The sequence below is a fragment of the Anabas testudineus genome, chromosome 13 (genome assembly GCF_900324465.2).
Source record: "Anabas testudineus chromosome 13, fAnaTes1.2, whole genome shotgun sequence".
Classification (NCBI taxonomy): Eukaryota; Metazoa; Chordata; class Actinopteri; order Anabantiformes; family Anabantidae; genus Anabas; species Anabas testudineus.
Window position 1 is genome coordinate 1190216 of NC_046622.1, and position 22092 is coordinate 1212307.

The 22092-nt window shown below is 41.1% G+C and overlaps 3 protein-coding genes across 9 annotated transcripts in view; 2 read left to right on the top strand and 1 right to left on the bottom strand.

Annotated features, from left to right (window-relative positions):
• Window positions 1-7530, top strand: part of plekhg2 (pleckstrin homology domain containing, family G (with RhoGef domain) member 2) — a 76304-nt gene extending 68774 nt beyond the window's left edge. For all 6 annotated transcript variants that reach the window (XM_026378318.1, XM_026378328.1, XM_026378336.1 and 3 more), the window contains one exon: window positions 863-7530. In XM_026378318.1, the coding sequence (XP_026234103.1) occupies window positions 863-3398 (2536 nt within the window). In that variant the 3' untranslated portion in view covers window positions 3399-7530. The remainder of the gene's footprint in view (window positions 1-862) is intronic.
• A 1001-nt stretch (window positions 7531-8531) lies between these two features.
• On the top strand, window positions 8532-16653 carry il15l (interleukin 15, like). 2 transcript variants are annotated; one of them, XM_033326315.1, is made up of 4 exons: window positions 8532-9406; window positions 13753-13800; window positions 15410-15556; window positions 15972-16653. In XM_033326315.1, the coding sequence occupies exons 1-4, from the start codon at window positions 9263-9265 to the stop codon at window positions 16080-16082; spliced, it is 450 nt and encodes a 149-aa protein (XP_033182206.1). In that variant the 5' UTR covers window positions 8532-9262; the 3' UTR covers window positions 16083-16653. The 2 variants fall into 2 exon arrangements, with proteins under 2 accessions (XP_033182206.1, XP_033182207.1); XM_033326316.1 differs by having other exon boundaries at window positions 8536-9406; window positions 15413-15556.
• A 3899-nt stretch (window positions 16654-20552) lies between these two features.
• On the bottom strand, window positions 20553-21379 carry triap1 (TP53 regulated inhibitor of apoptosis 1). Its single transcript, XM_026375544.2, has one exon. It carries the CDS (start codon window positions 21174-21176, stop codon window positions 20952-20954), a length of 225 nt encoding a protein of 74 aa, XP_026231329.1. The 5' UTR covers window positions 21177-21379; the 3' UTR covers window positions 20553-20951.
• Window positions 21380-22092: the final 713 nt, after the last annotated feature.

Sequence of the window (22092 nt, forward strand, 5' to 3'; positions counted from 1 at the left end):
TGGCTTTAGGGCTGAACTATTAGCACTTTATTTTTGCTGGGCTGCACTAACAGAGTATGGAATGCCACTTTGGCTAGATATCAGAAGGAAATCTGCCTACAGCTAAATCACTGGCTGGTGTTTTAGTTACAGTTCAGCTGTATATGTGTGTGAGCACGTTTCTCCAGAATAATGCTAAAAAGTGTCCCACAGAAGTGGAGACAAGCCTTTGCTTGATTGTATAACCTGAATTCCAATAAAAGTTGGGGCTGTATAAAATCTACATTAACATAGAGTGCAGTGATTTGAAAACCCCTAAAACCCACATTTTGGTCAGAATAGAACACAGAAAACATATAAAATGTTGAAAACTGAAAAAATAAAACATTTTAATAAAACCAAAGGTAATGTTGTAATTGAAGGCTGCAACACATCTTAAAAAAGTTTGGACAGAGGGGAGGCCTGGCATATTCAGCAGGACAATGCCAAACACATATTGCATCTATAGCCCAGCTTTTTGAGACATGTTGCACCTGACAATTCCAAAACACCTTATTTGGTTTTTTAAAATGGTGCAGTGTTCTATAGTAAATAAAGAATGGTTCTATGTGATTTGCATTTTCATAACATTCTGTTTTTATGTATATTTTACAGAGTCCTAACTTTTTTGAAATTATGGTTTTATTTTAATTATTCTAGATCACTCCACTTATTATTCAGTACATGAAGATGATACTGCATCCAAAAACTCCAACTACATATATATGTTTAAGAAGACATAAATAAAATCAGAATCAAACATAATAATTGTAGATATTTGTAATCAATAATATTTACCCACCAAACACTTTTAATGTTCATTGTGTTTCTGTGTCACTTCCAGGGAACAAGATCAGCAAGAATCAGGATTGCACAGCAGCTTGTGCACCTCTTCCAGCCTGGTGGAGCAACCTAATCAAGTCATTTTAACGTCTGGCCAGGCTCCAGAACTCTCTGTAGCCCCATCAGCCCTCAGACCAAGTTTCAGAAACCGCTCCCCTTCCCCTGTTAGAGCTCCCCCCACCTCTGCTCTCCTCCCGCCTTCCTCCTCCTCTGGGCGAGCACCTCCTTGCTCCTCACCATTCAGGGTTGTTCCAGCATTGTCTCCCACTCCTTTATCTGCTGAAGGGTTCACCTCCCCAAACACTGTCTCTGGGGCTCTTTCCTGTTTGTCCCCTACTCTCTGTTCTAGCAGAGTGTCCTCCATGAAAGCCCTGCCTGCTTCCTGCCCCACACCTTCCACTACTTTTACTGCCTCCTCTTCATCTGGGAGGTCTTCATCAATAAAAGCAGGTCGTCCTTCATCCCCTACACCATCCTCTCCTCACAGCTCCTCCCCCATGGCTGCTTCTTCTGCATTTACCAGATCCTTAGCTGCTTCCTGTATCAGCCAGTCCATCAGTCAGAGTATGGCAAAAAACAGTGCGCGCCAACAACCGCCACCTGTAAACACAGTGAATCAAAGTCCCTGCTCCACTCCCTCCTTACCTACCTCCCACCAGCGACGGGGCTCCCCTTCTCCTAAACTTGCCCCCAGTCAGCAAGGATCTGGTACACCTTCGTATACCCAGCTAAGCTCCACTAAAGATGGGTGCCAACATCCAAGCGGTGCACCATCCTCTCTACCGTCATCTTGCCCTTCTCCGTCATTGATTTCCTCACCTTTTCCCTCTCATTCCCAATACCCTCCTTCTCCATCTATGAGGATGGCCCATCACCAGCCTCTGCACTTTTCTTCCTCATCCCCCCGTCCCTCATTCCTTCACACCAAATCTGTTTCATCACAGAATACAAATAACAACAACAATAACAACACTAGTGTAGCTGAAATAGCCAACAGCAATTTAGGTAATATTAGTCGCTGCAGCAGTAGTGGTGGTGTAAGTAATGGTGACTGGTTAGTAAGTCATCAGAAGGCACCACTAGCTAATGGTAGCACTAATTCCACATTAATGCAGCTGGGGTCACACAACCGGGTAGCTCGGCCATTTTCTGCATCTGAACCCAGCTCACGAGTTCAGTCCCCATCTGCTTCCCCAACTCCTGCTTCACTTACTCGCCTCTGCTCCCCACCTCCTCAACGTAATTACTCTTCCCCTATGGCGAACAAACCTCCCAACCCTAGAAGTCTACGTTTAGGAAGTGCAAGTTCCCAGAATCCATTAAGCCTCACTTTGGAGCTACCAAGGGCCTGTTCAGCAAGTTCAGCACTTGCACAGTCATCCTCATGCCTGAGTCCACGTATTCTCTCTCCACCTCCCATTGGTGTGTCAATGAATGTTTGGACAAATGACATTGCAGCACCTCAGCCTAGAAACCCTAGAGGTGCCTCTCCCTCTTCCTCGTTTTCTTCTTCTTTAGGCTCACCAACATTTGAGAATTCCTCTTACCCTTCTGCTATTGTCCCACTGCATAGTTCCAGTGCCTCTTCCTATTTTGGATCCCAAACAACCTCCCAAACTCTCCGGAGGTCTTTCTCTTCCAATATGGCAGATAGACCCCCTAGCCCAGCTCACAGCAGCTCTAGTGGAGTGCGCCGCTCCTGGGCAGAAAGTAGCCGTAGATCTCTCGGTTTCAGTGGAAGTGGTCGAGGGTGTTTTGATCAAAGGGAGTCTTGTCCAACCAGTCCAAGAAGTGGGTGGTCCTCATACAGCAGTTCACCATCCTGCCTCAGCCCCCGTGCTGGGCTTCAATCCCCACTCTCACCTAGCAGGCTTACCCCAGGAAAGGGCACCCTTGGTGGGCAACACTTCACCAGTGTACCCTGGCCAGATGTACGGGAGCTTTCGAGTAAATATAATGGCTCTGATAGCCTTGATGCAAGTGCTACAAGTGCTGCTTCTACTATCACTGCCTCCTCTCCAACCCTACTCTCTTCGCTGCCTCAAACACTCCCCTCGTCTCCTGCTCCATCAGACAGCCAAACAGAATGGGGAGACACAGGGCTAGAAGAGGGAAACTGTCGCAGCCAGCTAATCTGTGCTTATATTCCTCGACCCTCCTGTGAACAAACTCTTTCTTCCTCATGCTTTGTCCTGTCTGCCTCAGACATGTCCACGCCTCCATCTGCCCCATATCAGCACCAAACTGAATCCCAAGTCAAACCACAACCACAGGTTCAAGTTGAACCCAATTTAACTCCTGCACATTCCTCTCCTACCAAACCTGGGAATCAAAAAACCAGTTATGCCACCACTGTCAACCTCCGGATTGCTGGAAGTGGCCGAATAACCTCCTTCAGCACTGCCCAAGTTAGCCTGACCCAAACTCTGCAGGGTGGAGTTGGAGGACCAACAGAGGGACAGGTGGCTAGGAGAGTAAGCATCAATGGACTTTCACATCTTCCTTCCCCACTTCCTCAGAAGTGTAACAGGCTGTGATGGAAAGAGAGAATGTCTCCTTTATTGACCCTGAAATAACAGCTGTGCCAAAACTAAAGGTGATGGAAATTCCAAAAAAAACATTAGGCATTACATGCAATTGTGAATGAGACCCAAAGTAGTCATCATCTGTTTTTGTGTCAACACCAGCCTCTATTCAGTGACCCAGACTTTAAGAACAATTCCCTGGCTGGACTTTAACAAGAACTCTTACAATTCCATCATGTTGAAAACATCTTTCTCACATGGCAAAGCATTGGACTTTAACCTGTGGACAGTTTCACATCTGTTTGGACACACTGAGTTTTGTTAACCTTGTTCAAGACTGATTTCAAGACACAATGTGAAGGGATGTAGGACCAAGACCTCTCATTAAATCTTGATGGCTTCAGGAAAAGCTTTGTACTTGAGCATTAAAGTTGATTTTTTTTAAATGGAATTTATACCTGCACGTGTCTGCACATGTATATTTGAAAGCTGCCTTCAAAAAGAATGAATCACTCAGATGTGATGTTGGTAAATGAGCACCAAACCCTGAATGTCCACACCTGGTGATAAAGTCGTAAATATGGCAATTTCTTCTGGATCTCTGGTCACACAGTTTAACCTGTGAAATCTGTTCTTTTTTAACAGTGCTGCAAGGAGACATGTAAAAGGTCCATTCTCCACCCAGTGCTGTATGCAATCACAGTTATTGTATTATTATGTTTGTATTTTTGTTTTTTTAATATTATGTTGAACAAACATCAGTGTCTGGCTTTTTAAGTTCAAGATTGGTCGTAACTGTGGATATATTTTTTTTATTATTTTAACCATTTTTATTATTCTTTTTATTTTATTGTTTATTTATGAAGGTAGACTTTTTTTGGCACCTAATATCCTTAAAGTAATGTTGGTATTTTGCACAGTGTTCTCAGCTCTTGTGTGTGTGTGTGTGTGTGTGTGTGTGTTTTTGAAATGACGTGTCTGGTAAGTTTTCCTTTGACTTCAGACCAAACTGAGTGTTTTTAATGCTGTGTTTATTCCCATATTATTGTACTCGTTGATGAATTGACTTTACACTTTCTCCGATTGTCAGTGTCCTCCAGAAACCCGGTATCACAACCTTTACTTTGGTTTAAAAAGTCCACCAGGTGGAAACTTCTCCATTAATAATGAGCCAAACACGGCATTAAGCATCGTAACATATCTAAACACGCATGCAAGTTAATTTTAGCAACATACATGTTGATTCTTATTCGCCCACATACACATACATTCGTCCTATGCCTTCCACTGCTTTCACGCCCCTCTTTCCTCTTCTTTTTATAGTTGTCTTGAGTAAGAGCAGGTCCTCCTTCCTCTCTGCTCCTTCACGCTGCTTCTTCTTCACTAGTTAACAGCCAAAGTATTAAACCAGCATACTGTATGTCTAGTGCTTCCATAAGAAGCAACACCACTCCCTTTTCTCTAAACCTTCTGCCAGTCAGCAAGGCTCCCATACATCATCTTATATCCAGCTGGGTTTGGCTAATGGTGGGTACACCTGTACAGTCCAATTGAAACCCATGGTTTTTGCAGAGTGCTGATGACTGGAGAGGAATTGTTGTTTTTGGGACATAGTAAAAAGGGAATATTAACAAAATCATCATTCAGTAACTCTGGTACAGTCCATGAATGGATGGAAAATAAACGTATGAGGCAGATCGATGTGACTCATGATTTCAATCTACTGATAACTTTATCGCTCTACTTTGCACATTAATCCCTGGAGTCCAACTATATCTGGTGCAGAAAGTTTAAAGAAATATTCTACACCAAAGGTTTAAAGAAAGAATATTTTTCTATAAACTGCATTTCAAATTGCTTATTGAGCGTATCTACATCCTACCATCTGGGTCACAAACAGACCTCAAACCACAAAGGATCCTCTACAGCAGCGTTGGAGTGTCGCTCTTCCATTAGAACATATAAAGGCTCCTCCTGTTCTCTCAGGGGAGCAGGAATTTCGGGCACAATAACTTTACTGACCTTAACGTTGAGGCTGATCGGTGTACGGTCATGTGGTCTTTGGCTAATCTTATTCTGAAACTGGCAAAGAGGCAAAGGTTGTGGCTGGCTGTTGATGTAGGCGGCACCATGCTTGTTGGACCTGAAAACGTAATACTACTTTATAATCAGCTTTAATCCTGGTTTGTGTTTTATGTTAGCTTATCAGCTAAACCTTAAGCATGTGATCTTTGTGATATGACTCACTCATCGCCAGTCTTGGTTGCACTGGACTGTACTTCTGCACTCTGATTCCAGCCTTTACCAGTTCCTTTCGTTTTCACTGCTCCACGGTTCACTCTTCACCCGTCCTGCCCCCAGGAGCTCTCTGTCTCTGGGTAAGAACTTTATTTCTTAATTACTTACAAGAATTTAAGCTGTTGTTTACATGAGCTGACATGCTAATGCTGACGGTGCCTTATAAATTTAAATGATTAAATAATTATCAAAGACTGTAATTGGTGGAAAAATGTGGAACTCAAATACAGGAAAGAGTAGTTTTCATTCTCTTTTTGTTAGGAACACACTCACAGTGATGCTGCTGCCAACAGAAGCAAAGTAACCAGGAATTAAAGGGTCTTAATGCTGTTAAACCACACAACAGACTCAGTGGGAGCTGGTACGCTGTGGTTCGGCACAGCTGAGCAGCAGGTGGACCAGACATTCCATCACCAAGTTAAGTTTTAGTTTTTATAAACTGCGAACAAGTAGCTCAGGGAAAAGACTGTAGTGTGGATTCAAGTGAATACTTAAGATCAAGGAAAGGTGATGGTTCCTAAAGCTGGTTGAAAGAAACAACAGTGTCACCTTTATGACTTAAAGGTGAAAGTCACTGCGATCTCCGTTCACACTTGGTTCTGTCGATCCAGCCACTGCAGCATCTTAATAATTTGTACTTCTAAATTATGTTGTATGTAATTTCTAGACTGACTCGAAGTCCAGTGATAATCTCGCCGTTTCTCAAGGGAATCAGCAGTTGTCATTGGAACTACAGCAGGTATTCGAAGCTCCCTTCTTTAGCCCGGCACAGGGTGAAAACGTGGCAGTTCATTTAGCTGAACTGATCCTTTCACAAAATAATAATTACGCAAAACAAGCTCTGTAAACATTAACTGCCAACAGAACTTTACTGGTTAATTATTTCAACCTTCAAACTCTCATGTGCGACAATCTGCAAACATCTGACTTATCAGCCACTGATTCATGTTCCAGTAATGACCTTGTATTTCTTTCTGACAAATGTGTTTACCTAAAACTGAAAGGTACTGATAGGACTGGAATTTTTTAACCTCATTCTCTGAACCAAATTTGCTGTGGCCTAAATTTATTTTTGAAATCAAACACTTTCACTTTCAGCCAAACCTTAAACACTGTTAGGGTACTACACAATGTGCAAAACTCATTCGCTCTTTTTTGCTAAACTTTAAACAGCCATTAAGCACATTTCACATTGTGATAGACTCCAACACAGCTGTCATCTTTTACACACAACTCAAAATTCAACTCACATGTTTCTAAAGACCAACCAGGCAGATTAAAGTCAGTTCAGAGCGGACAGATGGCAGATGTGCATCCATCTACAACAAGAGACATACAGAGAGGCAGAGGAGGAGGAAGAGCTCATGTGAGAGGTGGTGGACGAGGAAGAAGAAGAACAAACATCACTGGTAAAATTCTAGCAACTATTGTGGAACATGTTCATTGGACAACAATGAGGGAAGCAAATAAATGTTTTCTGTTACTGGCCTGGATGCTGTGTCCTAGATTAATTGAGTTCATGTCTGATGAATTCTCTGTGGTTGAATATATTTTGACGTGCTTTATGCTTTATATTCTGAACACAGGATATCTGGTTTTGAAGTGATAGTTTGGGTTTGATAGAACAGCCTGGGGGTTTGTGAGTGTAGTTTGAGTTGTTGGTTTTGTGTTTAAAGTTTGGAGAAACTGTAAAATCTCACATCACCACTGGGAGTCATTGTTACACCAGTGAGCTGCATGCATCAACATTTCTGTGTGTGGAATGAGCAGAAGTGCTTCTCTGCCTGTTTTGCACCAGTATTTAAATGCAAATACTAATTAGAAATTTGATGAATTTATTGATGCAGTAATAATAATAATCAGTGTTAAGTGTTTATGTCTTGACAGATCCCCTCAAAGGCTGTAAGATTGATAGGAAGCCTCTTGTTCTTTGCCTCGTTCGCAGACTTGTGACCAGGCTCCCCGTTTCCTCTCTACTTGCTTGATGCTACTACCCCCGTTTAGTGAAATCTGCTGTTAGGCTGTATACATGTCTGTGAATAAAGTGAGCTGCTAATTATTGCTTCAAAATTCTGCAGCACATTTCTGTCTCAGCTTGTGTTTCTTGAGGGGCTGCAGGGAACTGGATACTTGCCAATTGAAAAAGGAGCCGGTGTTCTGACGACAGTGGTCTTCTCGTAGCAGTGTTTGCTCCACGTGTGTGGTTTACCTCTGGTAGCTCTGGCTGATTACAACAGAACAAAACAGTGTAAGACATGTACTCTGTATAAAGGTATGATTGTTCATAACTGAATCTAAATCTTTTGGACTGCACTTCTTACTAAGTTTAAAAACACAATTCCAGTACAGGATATAATGAAATGCTTGTTCTGTTGTTGACACTTTGTAATTAGATGTTAGATTGTTGTCCTCAGGCAAGACCTCGTTACGTTTACTCTGCCTTTGCCTTGAACCTTGTATCTCACTTTTCTGCCTAATGACTAAAATTTCTGTAGATGTGACTGAAATAATCAAAAATGTAAAGGTTGTACATCCTGCACAGGTGAAAGTGTAAAACTATTACCTTTGCTAAGCAGCCACACACAGAATCACAGGAATGTCTGTGATTAATGATCCTTTTTGGTGGTTTCTCTTCCCTGCAGGGCTTTGATGAGAGACCTGCTCATCCAAAAAAGGAGGGAGAATCTGAAGAGGTGGAAAAAAAGTTTCAGGACAAGAAATAAAAGAGGGAGAAGGCAAAGGAGACTGTAAAAAGAGTTGGGGGGTGTTCCCTTGATACAGAGTGGGAGGAGGAAAAGGAGGAGTGAGAAAGTGAAAACAGGAGGCAAAGTAAGAGGAAAGTGAAAGAGAAGAGACAGACAGGAGAAGACAGCGTGAGTCTGCAGAAAGCTCTCTGGTGAAAGCTCAAATCCATGCGATCAGTTGTTCTGTCCTCAGTCCATCCAGCCGGAGGTTCAGACTCCTGGAGACAAACCTCAACAGCCCAGCTGGTTCTTGTGGGAGACCTTCTCCTGTTTCTTCTACTTCTTCCACCATCCTGGGATTTACTGCACTGATCCGCTCTGGAACATTTAAAGTTAAGATAATCTTTTTAAAAATTGGCACATGTTCCTGCTGTGGACCATGTGACTGCAGGATTTACCATCTGAGTGTGAAGCCAGATTATTTGAGACCATCTTTGGAGCCAGTTTGGAGAAAGAGTTGCAACGTATTGAGCGGTCATCGCTCTAAATCTGTTTCTTTCACTAACAGTGAACTGACCTGTGTTCTGCCTTTCTAAAGAATCACTCCCTGTAAACTGTTCAGATTTCCTCTCAGCCAGTCTGGGATTCAGACAGGCCTGTTGTAGGATTACAGGAACATCTGCTTGTTGCTCAATCTCCTGTTACTTCTCGGTTCCAGTGGAACTTCAGCCATGGATGTCTGTTTTAACAAAATTTCCTTGCCGTGATGAGATCCTAAAAATCTGAGCCAAAAATTCAGAAAGTTCATTTGAGACCATTCATCTCCACGATGACCTCGTAGTGTGAAGCAGCAGAGGATAATGTGACGCAGATGATGCTGTTGCTGCCCGTGCAATGCTGAGAGGGACACCAGCTCTCGCGAGTGTGTTTCTGTGCTTCGTCTGTGTGTTCAGCCAGAAATCCCATCAAGCCACCAATCTCTGCATTCGAGACATGATCACGAGGGTGACCGAGCTGATCAAACAAGCCCCTCAGTTGGTATGACTTTCTTTTTTTTTTAATCTGCAAAGTCACCCTGTCACTTTCATCTCTTTCAACATGTCTTATCCTGCTCAGATGCTATAATCCAGCTGCACCAAACCTCTTCAAGCCTTCATTGAGTGTTTGGTGCTCATCACAGTCGTGATTAACCATTTGTTATCTTTATGGAAGATGTCTCTTATAAAACAGTCGCAACAAACACTCGTAGGCTGTCACGTTTGTGTTGTGCAATCATTACAGTGCAGGTGCCCTCTGTACTGTGGACATGATTATTGCAGAGTAAGCAGAGCAGACTGAAGAAGCTTCTTGAATGAGCAGCGAAATGTTACGACCTAACAAGTAGGAAGTCAAGTTGCCGTGACTCAACTCCCAGATATGCAGAACAGTGCTGTGAGGTGGAACCTCAGGAATGTCTTCTGCTCAAGTTGTGCTGGTGGCAAAATTGAAAGCTGATATCTATAAGATGTACTCAAGATTAAGTGAAAAGTATGTTGTTTGTGTAGTACAGGTGGAAGTCTTTCCCGTAAACACCTCCCGTGTTGATTCTTGTAAGTAGCTCTGTATGTTGGACCTACAGTACAGGTGCCTGAGTGTTCAGCCTCTTCTTCTTCTTCTTACTTGGACTGACCAGTGTCTGCTAGTGGAGCTACGGTCTCTGAGTCTGGCTCCGTTGGTTCTCCAGTGGCTCCAGTGAGACGTTACATAAAGTCTTTCCAGTTTCATCAGTCCATCTTAAATCCTGCAGTTCAGGAGAAAGGACAGCTTGTAGGCAGCTGTGAGGCACGATGCAACACGTGTTCAGCCAGGCCTAGTTATACACAGATTCACAGTCAATCAAATCAAATTGACCTGAACTGTTGTGAACGTGCGTGCTTGTCATAAAACTGTAGAAGCCAGTTAAACACCACACTGTACAGAGACACGTGTTCAGTAGGCATCTGTACTTTAGCCTAATGTACGACAAAATGCACATGAACCATCAGGAAGATTCATAAAAATCACATTAGGATTTTAAATGGTATTGACTGAAACAGTTGTTGTTATGTTACATTTATGTTTCTGTGAGGTTGTGTGTCCACGTGGTCAGAGGCCCACTCTGTAGAGAAGCACTCAGGTTTCAGTTTGGAGTTCAGTTCTCTTTCATCTGTTTTCTACTTCGACACCCACTGTAGTGGGAGTAGAAGTGTGAGTGTTCGTGCAGAGGGTGACATGTTGTTTTAGCTGAGAAGGGAAAATCGTTTTGTTTATTCAGGACAAAGCCATAAAACCTTAGATACAGATACAGACCTGAAACAGACTTGAGTGATGTTATTATCTGTTGACAGCACATTTAAAAAAAAACTTTATATTATCTGAGTGATCTGGTTTTTAGAAAACAACTAATGATCATGTCATGAGGGCAGCTGGAGGAATTTGTTGGAAGCTTTGGATCATATTGAGAAACACAGACATCACTCTGCATTAACATTTAAAGGTGGTTTATTGTCCAGTAAAGGAATTAAATATGCAGCCAGTACTATAAAAACCCAAAACACAAATGATGAACTAGCTTGCTGTGACTTTGCCCAGATGTGTGTGTATGTGTGTGTGAGAGTGTGTGTGTGGTGTGTGTGACAGACAGAGGAGATTGGAGCTACAGGCAGCTAACTGGGAGGGAATGAGAAAGTGTATGTGAGAGTGAACAGACACAGGATTATGAGCCTGAGATGTGTACAGATCGTTTTTACAGATAAGACTGAGCTCATATTAGTTTGACTGGGGAAAAAAAAAATGATGAAAACCCATGAAACATGCAGCGATAATGTGAAGTCAATAACAGGCGACCCAGTACTAACAGCACTAACGCTGCTTTATGATTTATTTAAGGGTCAGTGCAGGTGTGAGAGAAATTCTTCCAAAGTCTGCAAAGCTCAGCATGGAGCCTGCAAAGACATCTGCAAGAGGAAACACCACCGTTTGACTGAGCAACATGAAAAACAAACTAAAACAAATCGAGTCAAACATCTATCTTTGACATGAGAACAGTGCGGAGGATGCTAAAATAAACAGCACACACACACAGAAATATGCACAGTCTGTCCTGACACCTCGGACTCGAGCAGGAGATCAAATCTACAGCTGAATTTATTCACAGATCTTTACTTCTTGTAAAAAGTAAAGATCCGCCTTAAAATGACTTGATTGTGATTTTTACTTTCACCTTAAAATGAAAAATGTGTAATTTTAAGGTGACTCTGATTATGCTCAGGTGCAGCACAGGGAAGGACACTGTTCATAGTTGAAGGAGGAAATACTGCAGAGCCCTGAAGAAACCTGCTCTAGAGTGGAGTGAAGACAAGTCTGCAGTGGTTTCAGGACAGCTCTGGGTCTGTCCATGAGACAAAGTCCAGACTTAAACCTCACTAACATCTGTCAAGAGACCTGAACATTACATTTACAGACACTTCCCATCCAATGTGATGGAGCCTCAGAGCTGCCAGTTGACTACACATGCTCACTGTGGACCCTGTGGGTGGGGGACAATCTCTTCTACCTCCTGATCCACAGCCCCTCAAGGGGGTGCAAGGAAGAATCTGGTAAACTGTGCACACCAGGTGTGAGAAGCTTAGACATCCATGTCCATCAGAGGCCGAGCAGACACGAGGGCTTTAATGATTTACAACACTTACAAGCAGCTCGATTATCCGTCTTCACCAATGAGTGGTGTCACGTATAAAGGGAACTGATTTCCTTTGGTGCCTGATTTAGTGACTCTCAGGAGACCAGCAACTGCTTGAGCTGAGTTTTGCTTGTTTCCTGACTGCACAGAAAAACCATGAAAGACACAGTTCTCAGTGTCCACCGTTAGTAAGTCGCTTTGTGTGTTTTAGTGCACGCTGACGTTTAGTAAATCAGACCGCTGTCGTTTGCAGTACAAATGAATCAGTTAACAGGGAATTAGCAGTGGAAATATGGAGAAGATGGAAGAAGATTTATGTTACAATAAAAACTGGAGGAAGTAGTTTTAAAAGACATGTGAGTGAGTGAATGTGTGGGACTGAGAAGTGCAGAAAAGTTGTTTCTCTTTTGCTCCTGTTGCAGAAGCACAAGGAAGAGAGAGACAATGTAGAGGGACTAGATTTTATTTTAATGAGTCAGTTAAAGTTGATGTTGAGAAACATTTTCTCTGTGGAGGCATGTGAAGCATCTTTATAATAGCAATAATAATAGGACTGCACCTTTAATGTTTAATTCAGCAATGTCTTCCCTTAGGAGACACATTGGCGCAGTAACACTGTTACCTAACAGTTATATAACAGCAACATCTACAACAGCAACAGCAACAGCAACAGCAACACATCCACTGGGTATCAAACACAGGATGGTAACAAACAGACGCACTGATTATCTTAAAAGCTGAGAATCAAAGTGAAGCTGGCGGCGATCCCTTAGACTCTGACACGAGGACGGACTTGCAGAACAAGTTTGGGCCGAGCCCGGAGCAGCGAGTGATGCTGATGTTTCTTGAATCTTCAGCTAATTAGTTTGGAATCAACAGTAGCTTCTTGTTTGTTAGAATCTACTCGTTAATGTGGACCGATGAATCGACTCAGTATGTAGTTGAGGTCCTGTGCTGCTTTGTGTCTGTGTCTGCAAGAACGAGGTGATTAATGAATTTACATTCTTATCTGACACCAAATCAGTAGGACTACAATGTAATACTGTCATTTTCTCTTATTAAATAGAGGTGTAAAGAAAATACTAAATTATTTATTTTAGTGCTGAATACCAGCGACAAGCTCAGGTAGCTCAAATAAAACATGAAACGAAGTGAAATCAAATGAATTGAAACATTTTACCAAGGCAGAGACGATGTGAGGGCACAATAGCACATTGTGAAGCAATGAGGAAGCCGGGCTCGTCAAGCTGTCACTCGACAGTGTGCCGCTGGTGATTTTGACATTGTGTTCATTTCCTGTTTGTATGTGCTGAGTTGTCCAAGGCAGCGGAGTCCAAAACACACAACCAGTTATGGATTTCAATAACGTTTGACATCAAACATTTAGCACTTACAAAAAACACTTGAGATCAACCCAAACCATCCTGAGAGCGGGACGATTTACCAGGTCGCATATCAGACACAGCTTGAATTAGAGGATGTCAGTGAAGAGTCTCAGTCATCCAGGATGTAGTTGTCCAAAAAATTGCTGTTCAGCAGCAACTGAAGACGAAACAACATCGTTCTTCACCTTCATTCCAGAAGCTTCTTCAGTGTCCTGTACTACACACTGTGAAGTGTAGACCCTGTTACTGTTTGACAACAGTCTGTGCACATAAAGACCTAACTTTGTCTCTCTCCTCAGAATCAGTTGGACAGCACACTCTACACTCCCACTCTCACAGACTACAAGGTATGGGCGTCTTCACAGCGCTGAGTCATTGTTCTGTCTGCCCTCTAGACGTCATGTTTATCTCCTCCTGACAGTGCCTTTCTACTCACACTCACACACACACGGACAAAGGTCACCAGCTGGTCAATCATGTCAGTAAAACAAGCAAATTAAGCAAGTTCAAATTCAAACACAGGGTGCTAGAGAGCGCCAGAAAAGAGACGATGGAAAGAAATTTCCATTAGTACATGAAATGTTTAGTTAACAAAGGGATCTGCATCATAATATGTCTGATTTGTAATGGTTATGTATATCCACCACGCAGAGAGCCAGCAGCTTCTGATGCTTTTCTGCTTAAACTGTCTGTGTGTTTCTTCTGTCCAAACATATGGAAATGTGGCTTCACAGTATAATGACAGATAGTAACACTGCACAATTTGCATATGCTGCTAATAAATGAACGTGATTAAGCTCCGTAGTGGATGTTCAAAGTCCAGAAACACGTAATAAAAGAAGTTCAGAGTAATAGCTAAAGGTTTTGAGGAATTATTGTGTCTGTGAGTCATGCGGCACCATGCATGGCATTTTATAACATAAAGACGGAGGCACACGAGGACCCGACACTTTCATTACTCAGGGGAAAGGAATTAGTCCTACAGGACAATCTTAGAGGTCTTAGTATCCCTCGCTTTATCTTCACAATGGTACATATTAAGTCTGCTGTTGATGTTGTTTGTGAGGCCCAGTTCTCATCAGCAGATATATATGCTGTGTTCTATATGATTCTATATGATATAGAATGACATATTGTCTCCAACCTGTGCTCCAATTTTTGACAGATTTTTCAGAATCGTGTAGAAAATAGAAATTGTTGGTAAATCAGAAGAATTAACTCATAAAAATCAGACATTTGAGTTGTGGTTCGACAAATGTATTTCTTTCTAATGAAACTGGCCTAAACAAAAATGCTGGAACCTTTAACTTGATATTTGTGTATATACGGTACAGTTGGGTCCTTTTTTTATTAAAGAATTTTAATTGAAGTTCAGATCCTTCAATAGAAACTGTATTAATTGATAACCAATTTGGGAGATCAGGGAGATTGTTGCAATTATAGACGTGAAAATCCTACATCCTACAAATATAAACACATCACTAAACAGGTTTACGGTGTGTCCAGTGTCAGCAGAGTGTGCTGTGGCCACTTCACCAGCCAAATGCAGCAGGAAGTGAAATAGCAGGGAACTAAATCTGCTGAGAATATGAAACACGAGGGCTTCTTTGAAAAACGAGATGATGCAACCTAAAGGATTTATTCTTACACTCAGTTTGAAGTAAATAAAAAGGAAATGTCATGAAAACCAGACGCACTAGCTGCTTACAACTGACCTAAGTGAGAGGTTGGGTCCATGTATTGCAGCTGGATAGTGTAGGCTCCTTGTGGGAGATCAGGGTTCAAATCCCAGCTGTGTCCTTCCTCCAGTAGGGATCCTTAGGCAAGACCTCCTTACACTTCACCTAGCTTTTGTACCTTATAACTCACTTGTAAGTTAAAAGTGTCTGTAAATGACTAAATATATTTAAACTGAGACATTTGCACTTTTTTAATCACCCCCCCCTCCCTCTCCAGCAGAATTGCCCCAGAGCTGCCCTCAAATGTTTTGCTGCTGAAGTTAAAGTTTTCATTGATGAGTGGGAGCTTCTCTATAAGCAGAAGGTTCAAAAATCTTTCAGACTGGAGAAAATGATTGATCGTTTGGCAGCACGACTCCCCCAGGTAAGAGGCATCAATTTATATAAGAATGAGTTTCACTTGGCTTTTTATTGCTAAACCCAGCTGCAAAAGTCTAAGAGCAAAAGGTAAACAGCAAGGGTTCAGTTTAATTATACATTAACAAGTCCTCCTCCATAAGTATAACAATAATAATAATATTAACATTGTGCTACTTTGTGCGATCATGTACAGTTTGAATTCTGACTTATGTTTTAGGTTTTTTGTTCAATATCTTTGTTTCCAGGGTGGGTTTGCATCAGTAGTTTAGCAGTGTCAGGTCTTATCAAATAGTTATATGATGTTATGAAAGTATAAATTATATGTCGACACATATAATTAGAACATCAGTTTCAACACATGCTCAATCATTTTATATCTTTTTTGTCCATTAAAGTTTGTTTCTGTCTGTCCTTCGCAGGGAGAGTCAGACTGTCTTCAGTGTGAGTCCCTCAAGGAGGAAAATGTAGAAAACTTCCTCACTGAACTTCGTTTAATTCTTCAGCATATCAATAGCCAGTTCTGTACCTAAAGGATCCTCCCAAAGATTTCATAACCATTTTCTTTCTTTATAAATGTTTCTTATAATCTCAACACATATAAAGTGCATGTACTATATGTGGTATTTATTTTAAAGCTAGACTGTAATGTTTTTTTCAGTTTTCATGTTGATATAAGCTTGTGATTCATGCAGTTTGCAGTACAATTAAATTGTAGCTTGTCTATCTGTTGTTTGCTGCTGAGCAAACAGCAAATAGACACTGCAACTGGAAACAAACTGGTTAGAAACATGCTGGTGAGCTCATTGGAGCATTTAGTAGCTAAAGCTAGGTGGTATTTTCTTCAGGAGTGGGTGAAGACCAAACAGAGCTTTAAAATGAAATGTCGGACTTCAACGTATTCAGCCTATCAACTGAAAGAGTGACGACATATTGTTGCTTCTCTTGGACCATGTGGTCACATTAAAAAATTAATTGTACAGTTCTCTTGTAAAGACAGTTTCTGTTTACATTCAGTGTTACTCACTAAAATGTATTGTATGTATCCTTAATGTCTAACAACCATGTTGAAAGTCTCAGTCCACATAAAAAACTTGCAAAGAGGATTTTTGAAATCTGCACTGTTTATGTTCCTGTTTATTCAGCAGTGTCAGCAACTGTGTTTAAAGCATTTTGCAGTGCAGCTGCTGAACAACACAGCTCATCAATCATCTTCTGCAAAGTCGTAAAAGCAAAGAACAAATCACTTCTGTAACAACAAACATTTTCTCTCTAAATCAGAGACGAGCTGGTTTAAAGTTAAAGGATGTGCAGCCTGTAAATTTCTCAGTAAAAAAACCCATGTGCATTACTTAACAGTTTCTCTGTGGCTCTGATCTCCAAGCCCATTGGTTCAAACCGAAAACCTCAGAATTAAAAAAAACCTTAAACATTTTTCACTTTCATTAAAGGCTTCCGCTTCAGCTTGTTTATCTGCTGCTGCACGGTGCATCAATAATTACATGTGTTAGTAGAGGCGGGTGATGAGGAGCGACTTTATACCCACATGCACTACCACAGGAGAAGCTGTCTTAGCATAGGTTACCTATCATGCCAATCAGAGAAGATCAAACCCTTACCAATGTGAAAGAGTAATGCTTGAGCTGCCACAGGTTTTGGATCTGGATGTCTCGATTTGACATACCAGCAGCATTTGACTCATAGGCATTGATTCATATTCCAATTTCTCCCTCTAATCTAAAATAAGGCTGCTGGAGATAGTGTTTCTACACATGTGCCACAGAGAAGCAGCAGATGGATTCAGATCACTCCCTGTTATCTCTCTCTACTGGCATCAGGCGCAGCCAAAGTTGTTTCCAGCTGGATTCTGCTGTAGAAACAACACACAGTTCGGTTTTAAGAAGGAACATTTCCAGTAAAGTCTCCATCAGAAACACACAAACACACACACTCTGAGACAGCTCTGTGTCAGAGCTGCTGTGTGAACCTGACACGTGACATACAATAACTGACTTTCATGTACAAACACGTTCTGTTTAGACAGGCGAAAGGGACATAACTCAGAAAATGGAATTCAAAGTGCTGCATATACATTTCATACACATTATTTCACAGAGCCGTAGCATGATGTGGCAACTCCAGCTGTCACAATTCTAAATGCAGAGATGCAGCAGAGCCCGTGTACTGCTTCTCCCAACATGATGTTTCTTATGTGCATTTTGTTAGAAAAATGGTACAAAGAGTTTCTCATGAAACTGTGTAACTTCAAGTGACTCATGTGAAGCATGCCTTTTTCCCTTGTGAGATAATGCTCCAGACTTTTATCTTAGGGAGTCAGGCGTGGAAATCGCCTGGAGGCGAGAACCGACTGCAGCGCCACACTAACATTCGTTATTTCCATAGAAAAACATCTCCCTCCCATCATTAAAAGGAGCTGTATGTGTTGATGGTTTGTGTGTGTACATGCTCCTTTGTGCAAGAGAAAATAATCGACTGCCTTATTGAATCTAATCTGTGGTCCTGAGAAGTTTATTTGAAGAAACTTTCCTATCACATTTAAATAAATAAGATGTCTGTTTTGATTAGTGGTTTGGTTTGAGTCTGGTTCCTCTGTTCCTGTTTGAGCAGAAAACACAGACCAGCATCACATTTAAATTTATAGTCATTATTTCAATGACAATTTAGTTTAGTTTATTTAATGATCTCTAACCAGGATTCATGACATTTACTCAAAGTTAAGAAACTTTCCCAGTCTATTCTATTCTATTTGATATTTCTGAGACTGGACATTTCTGCCAGGCTTTCTTCAGACTCATCATCTAGTTTTTCAAAACTGATGAAGCCTAAAAAAATGTATTACTATCTGAATACATGATCATCATTTTTTGTTAAATTCAAGCTTCATTAGCAGGAAACAGGAAGAACATTTCTAGTAATTATTATTATTAGTGTTCTGTCCTGAGTCGTCTTCTTTTTTTTTAGCTTTTGTTCTAGTTCTTACCTTTGACTGATCGGTTAATCTGTGAATGCATGAATTATTTAGCATTAATGCATTTATGAAACAAAATAAACGAATAAAAGTGAAACTAAAGACCTTAACAGTTTCAGGACTTAGGATCCACTGGCTACTAGGAGGAAACTCTGATAGGAACCAGATGTACTGGCTCCAGTGTTGAGGGTTCCTGGTGGGTGTATTGTACCAGACCCAACGCACTGTTCCACTTGTTTTCCAGCAAAAAAATAAAAAAGCTGAAACAAAGGAGGTTTATGTGCAACATCAACTGCAGTGGAAATATTGCCACTGATTTTTGTGATATATGTATATCATAGAGTCCCTTAGCATGACAGCAGATGAAGAGTATCACCTGTTCTGAATTGGCTCAAATCCAGATTCTAACCACTTTTCTTAATAAGTTTGCTTTGGAGAAGTCACCCGTCTACTACAAGGCTGACATATTGGGAAAGACAAATATTCTTCTACGGACAATTTAGGGTCACCACATGAAGTTGGATGGTAGGAGGACGTGAGAGTAAGTAGAGCCTCCACACAGAAAGGCCAAAGACCAACCAATGTGGCGTCCTGTGGATTTGAACCCACACTCATAGAGATGCTAACCACTACACCTTAACGTCACCCTGATGTACTGGAAATGTTTCCCCTAATTTCCTACAAAATGGATCTGGTCTCAATGACGACTGTGGTTGTTGGTGTCGTTACAGAAACGAGCCAGTGTTGAAATATGCTGTCCTGTGGTGCATCTTTGTGATCTCAGCCTATAAGCGGTTTAATAGGTTTTACACGCCTGTGGTCATAACACAGCTGTCTAATCTCTGGACTCTGAACGACGCTAAAGGTACTGCAATGAACAATTAACAAGGCATTTAAATTACATTACCTACATTAATGTGACAGTGCAGTTACTTTAATGTTTAAATGTTGGGGATCATTTGGAGATGAGTGAAATATATTCTAATGCTTTCACTAATACACAGTGGCAAGAAAAAGTATGTGAACCATTTGGAATGAGCTGGTTTTCTACAATGATAAAATGTGATTTGATTTCCTTCCAACACAATGTTGATTATGAAATAGAGAATCAGACGAGAAAGTGTGTTTGTATCCTGAACAATAAAAAGTGTTTTAATTTTTGCAGCAGAGAAAGAATGAAGCTGTACAGACTTCATCTGTTGCTAACACCATATAGATTGTAATCTTGAGCCACTTTCAGACAGAACTGCTGTGACCGTACACTGACCTGTCTTTATGGTGGCGTTGTCTAATTACAATACAGCTGAGAGAACACCACCCATGTTCTTTGACACAGTGGGAATCAGTGAAATAACTCGTTAAGGACTTTGACTGGGTTAGAGCCAGAGCATGGAGGTCAGCTAGTGCAGGATCCTCCTTAAGGACCTCATCATTACAGATTCATGTTGCACAGTCCTAAACCAAACGAAAGCACAGTTAAAAGAGTCAGGTTGGAAACACCTTAATACTCTTCTTCGGGTAAACAAATGAAGATCTGTGTGAAATTAGAAGAAAACATGACGTCAGAGAGGGAAGAATCACTCCGGCAGCACAACATCCTGAAGGATGAGTTACTACAATGTTCAAGTGCCTGATTGATCAACTCGTAGACTTGCTATCAATCCACATAGGCCTTAAACATTGATCCAATTTCATTCATGTTTTATCTATTTTACATATTCTAGATATATATTGAGTTTTTCTGTATTTATGTTGGTGTTGGATCTTGTCTGGTTGTGGTTTCCTTTCTTTCAGTCTGCTGGAGAACAACTTTAAGGAGGCAAAACTATTTCCCTCTTGGATTCATATAGTTTTTTGAATCTTGATTCATCAAGTTAAAACATATAAAAGGATAAACAGTTTCATTTAACCCTAAAAATAAAAACTTAAATCTAATAGTATATTACATATATTAATAAAATTAGAACTAAACTATTACATATATTGAAATATTTTGAATTATAAGGAAACAAGATGATATCAAAAAACACATTTTAATAGAAATTCAAGCTGCACAGCAGACTCGTTCATACATTTCATTATTGAATGTTAATCTGCTCATTGATTATTTTATCAAATGTTCAGAAATAAAACTGAAAACAACTCAAACAATTCATCATTACAGACAATTTCAACTAGATGACGAATCAAATATTGTTGTCAGCATTACATTCTTCATCCTAAATACAGAGTAAAACAGAGGCAGCAGCGCGTTGGATCAGAGACCCGTCGGTTCTGGGACCGGGTCTGGAGCTCGGTTCAGCTCCACTCTGCTGGTTCTGCAGCGGCTCTGCTTCTGCGCATGCTCAGCGGGCCTCGTGGACTGGCTTCCCAGTCAGCGGCGGACCGATGATCAATCTGCGTCTCTCCTCCATCAGCTCTCCGGTTTGTCCTTGTTGGGACCCATGAACTCCACCCCGTCGATCGGGATGTCCTTCTCCCGGATGGCCTTCTGCACGCAGCGCTGATACTTCTTGAAGGTCTCGGTGCACGGGTCGCCGCTCCGGTCCCCCTTCAGGAACTTCTCGGCGAACCAGCGGTTGAAGCACTGGTCGTACTCCCGCTTTAGTTCAGTGCAGGCCTCCCCGACGCTGTTCATGTTCGGTGAAACGCTGCACAAACAAACGTGGAGCTTTAATCAGCTGTTTTCACAATAACGACAAACGTCGACACCACGGAGCAGGACGCACCCTGAACCGGAGCGTGATTGGCTGGTTCGAGAGCAACGTCCGACGTAACAGCGTCACGACGTATCAGAGATAGAGAGAGCGGGGTATCACTCTGAGTCATCTCCGAAGAACCACGAAAAATATTTAAAAAGTCAACAGACCATATTGGAATCTCAAACAGATTTCTACATAGGGCATAAGACACTTATTTAAATGTAATTAAACTTAAAAGAATGACAATTCTAAAAGACTTTAAAATATCTAGATATACATTGTACAGTTACTCAACTCAACTCAACTTTATTTATAAAGCCCTGTACACAGCTAGTTAGCACATTTAAAATGTTTTTCATACATTTCATATTTCTTGAAAATGTTTGTGTACTAATATCATAGCATACATCTAATAAAAATAATACTATATGCCTTAGAAGGTTGAATAACCTGTGTGTTCCTGTTGAAATGCTGTTGATTAATTGAACAACCAGGGAGCATGAACTGTATTTATCAATATGTAGCCCACTGTATTGTGCGTGTTGTCATTATTTCATTTGCTCATTTGTCATTGAAACTCAACAATAACATTACTTGTTGCTGTTATTCCTCCAAATGCCTCAAAAGCAGAGAGATACCTTATTTTTTAAACTGGTTAAATGTTCTGTATCTGACTGGGACCCCGACATGTGAAGCCACAACTGCTCATTATCAAATATAACTAAAATATACATTATAATTGTTTTTTGTTTGTTTGTTTGTTTTTGCTGCTGCAAATCAGTAAACTACTATATTTGTTAAATTTTAAAATAATGACGGAGTGAGACCTCTTCCCTTCTTTGCCTATCTGTC

Bases quoted from the DNA above. Each gene is read 5' to 3' on its own strand.
- il15l (XM_033326315.1), top strand. From the start codon at position 9,263: ATGCTGAGAGGGACACCAGCTCTCGCGAGTGTGTTTCTGTGCTTCGTC. The intron at 9,407-13,752 runs GTATGACTTTCT...CTCTCTCCTCAG, and splicing joins TCAAACAAGCCCCTCAGTTG to AATCAGTTGGACAGCACACT. The intron at 15,557-15,971 runs GTAAGAGGCATC...TGTCCTTCGCAG, and splicing joins TGGCAGCACGACTCCCCCAG to GGAGAGTCAGACTGTCTTCA.
- triap1 (XM_026375544.2), bottom strand. From the start codon at position 21,176: ATGAACAGCGTCGGGGAGGCCTGCACTGAACTAAAGCGGGAGTACGAC.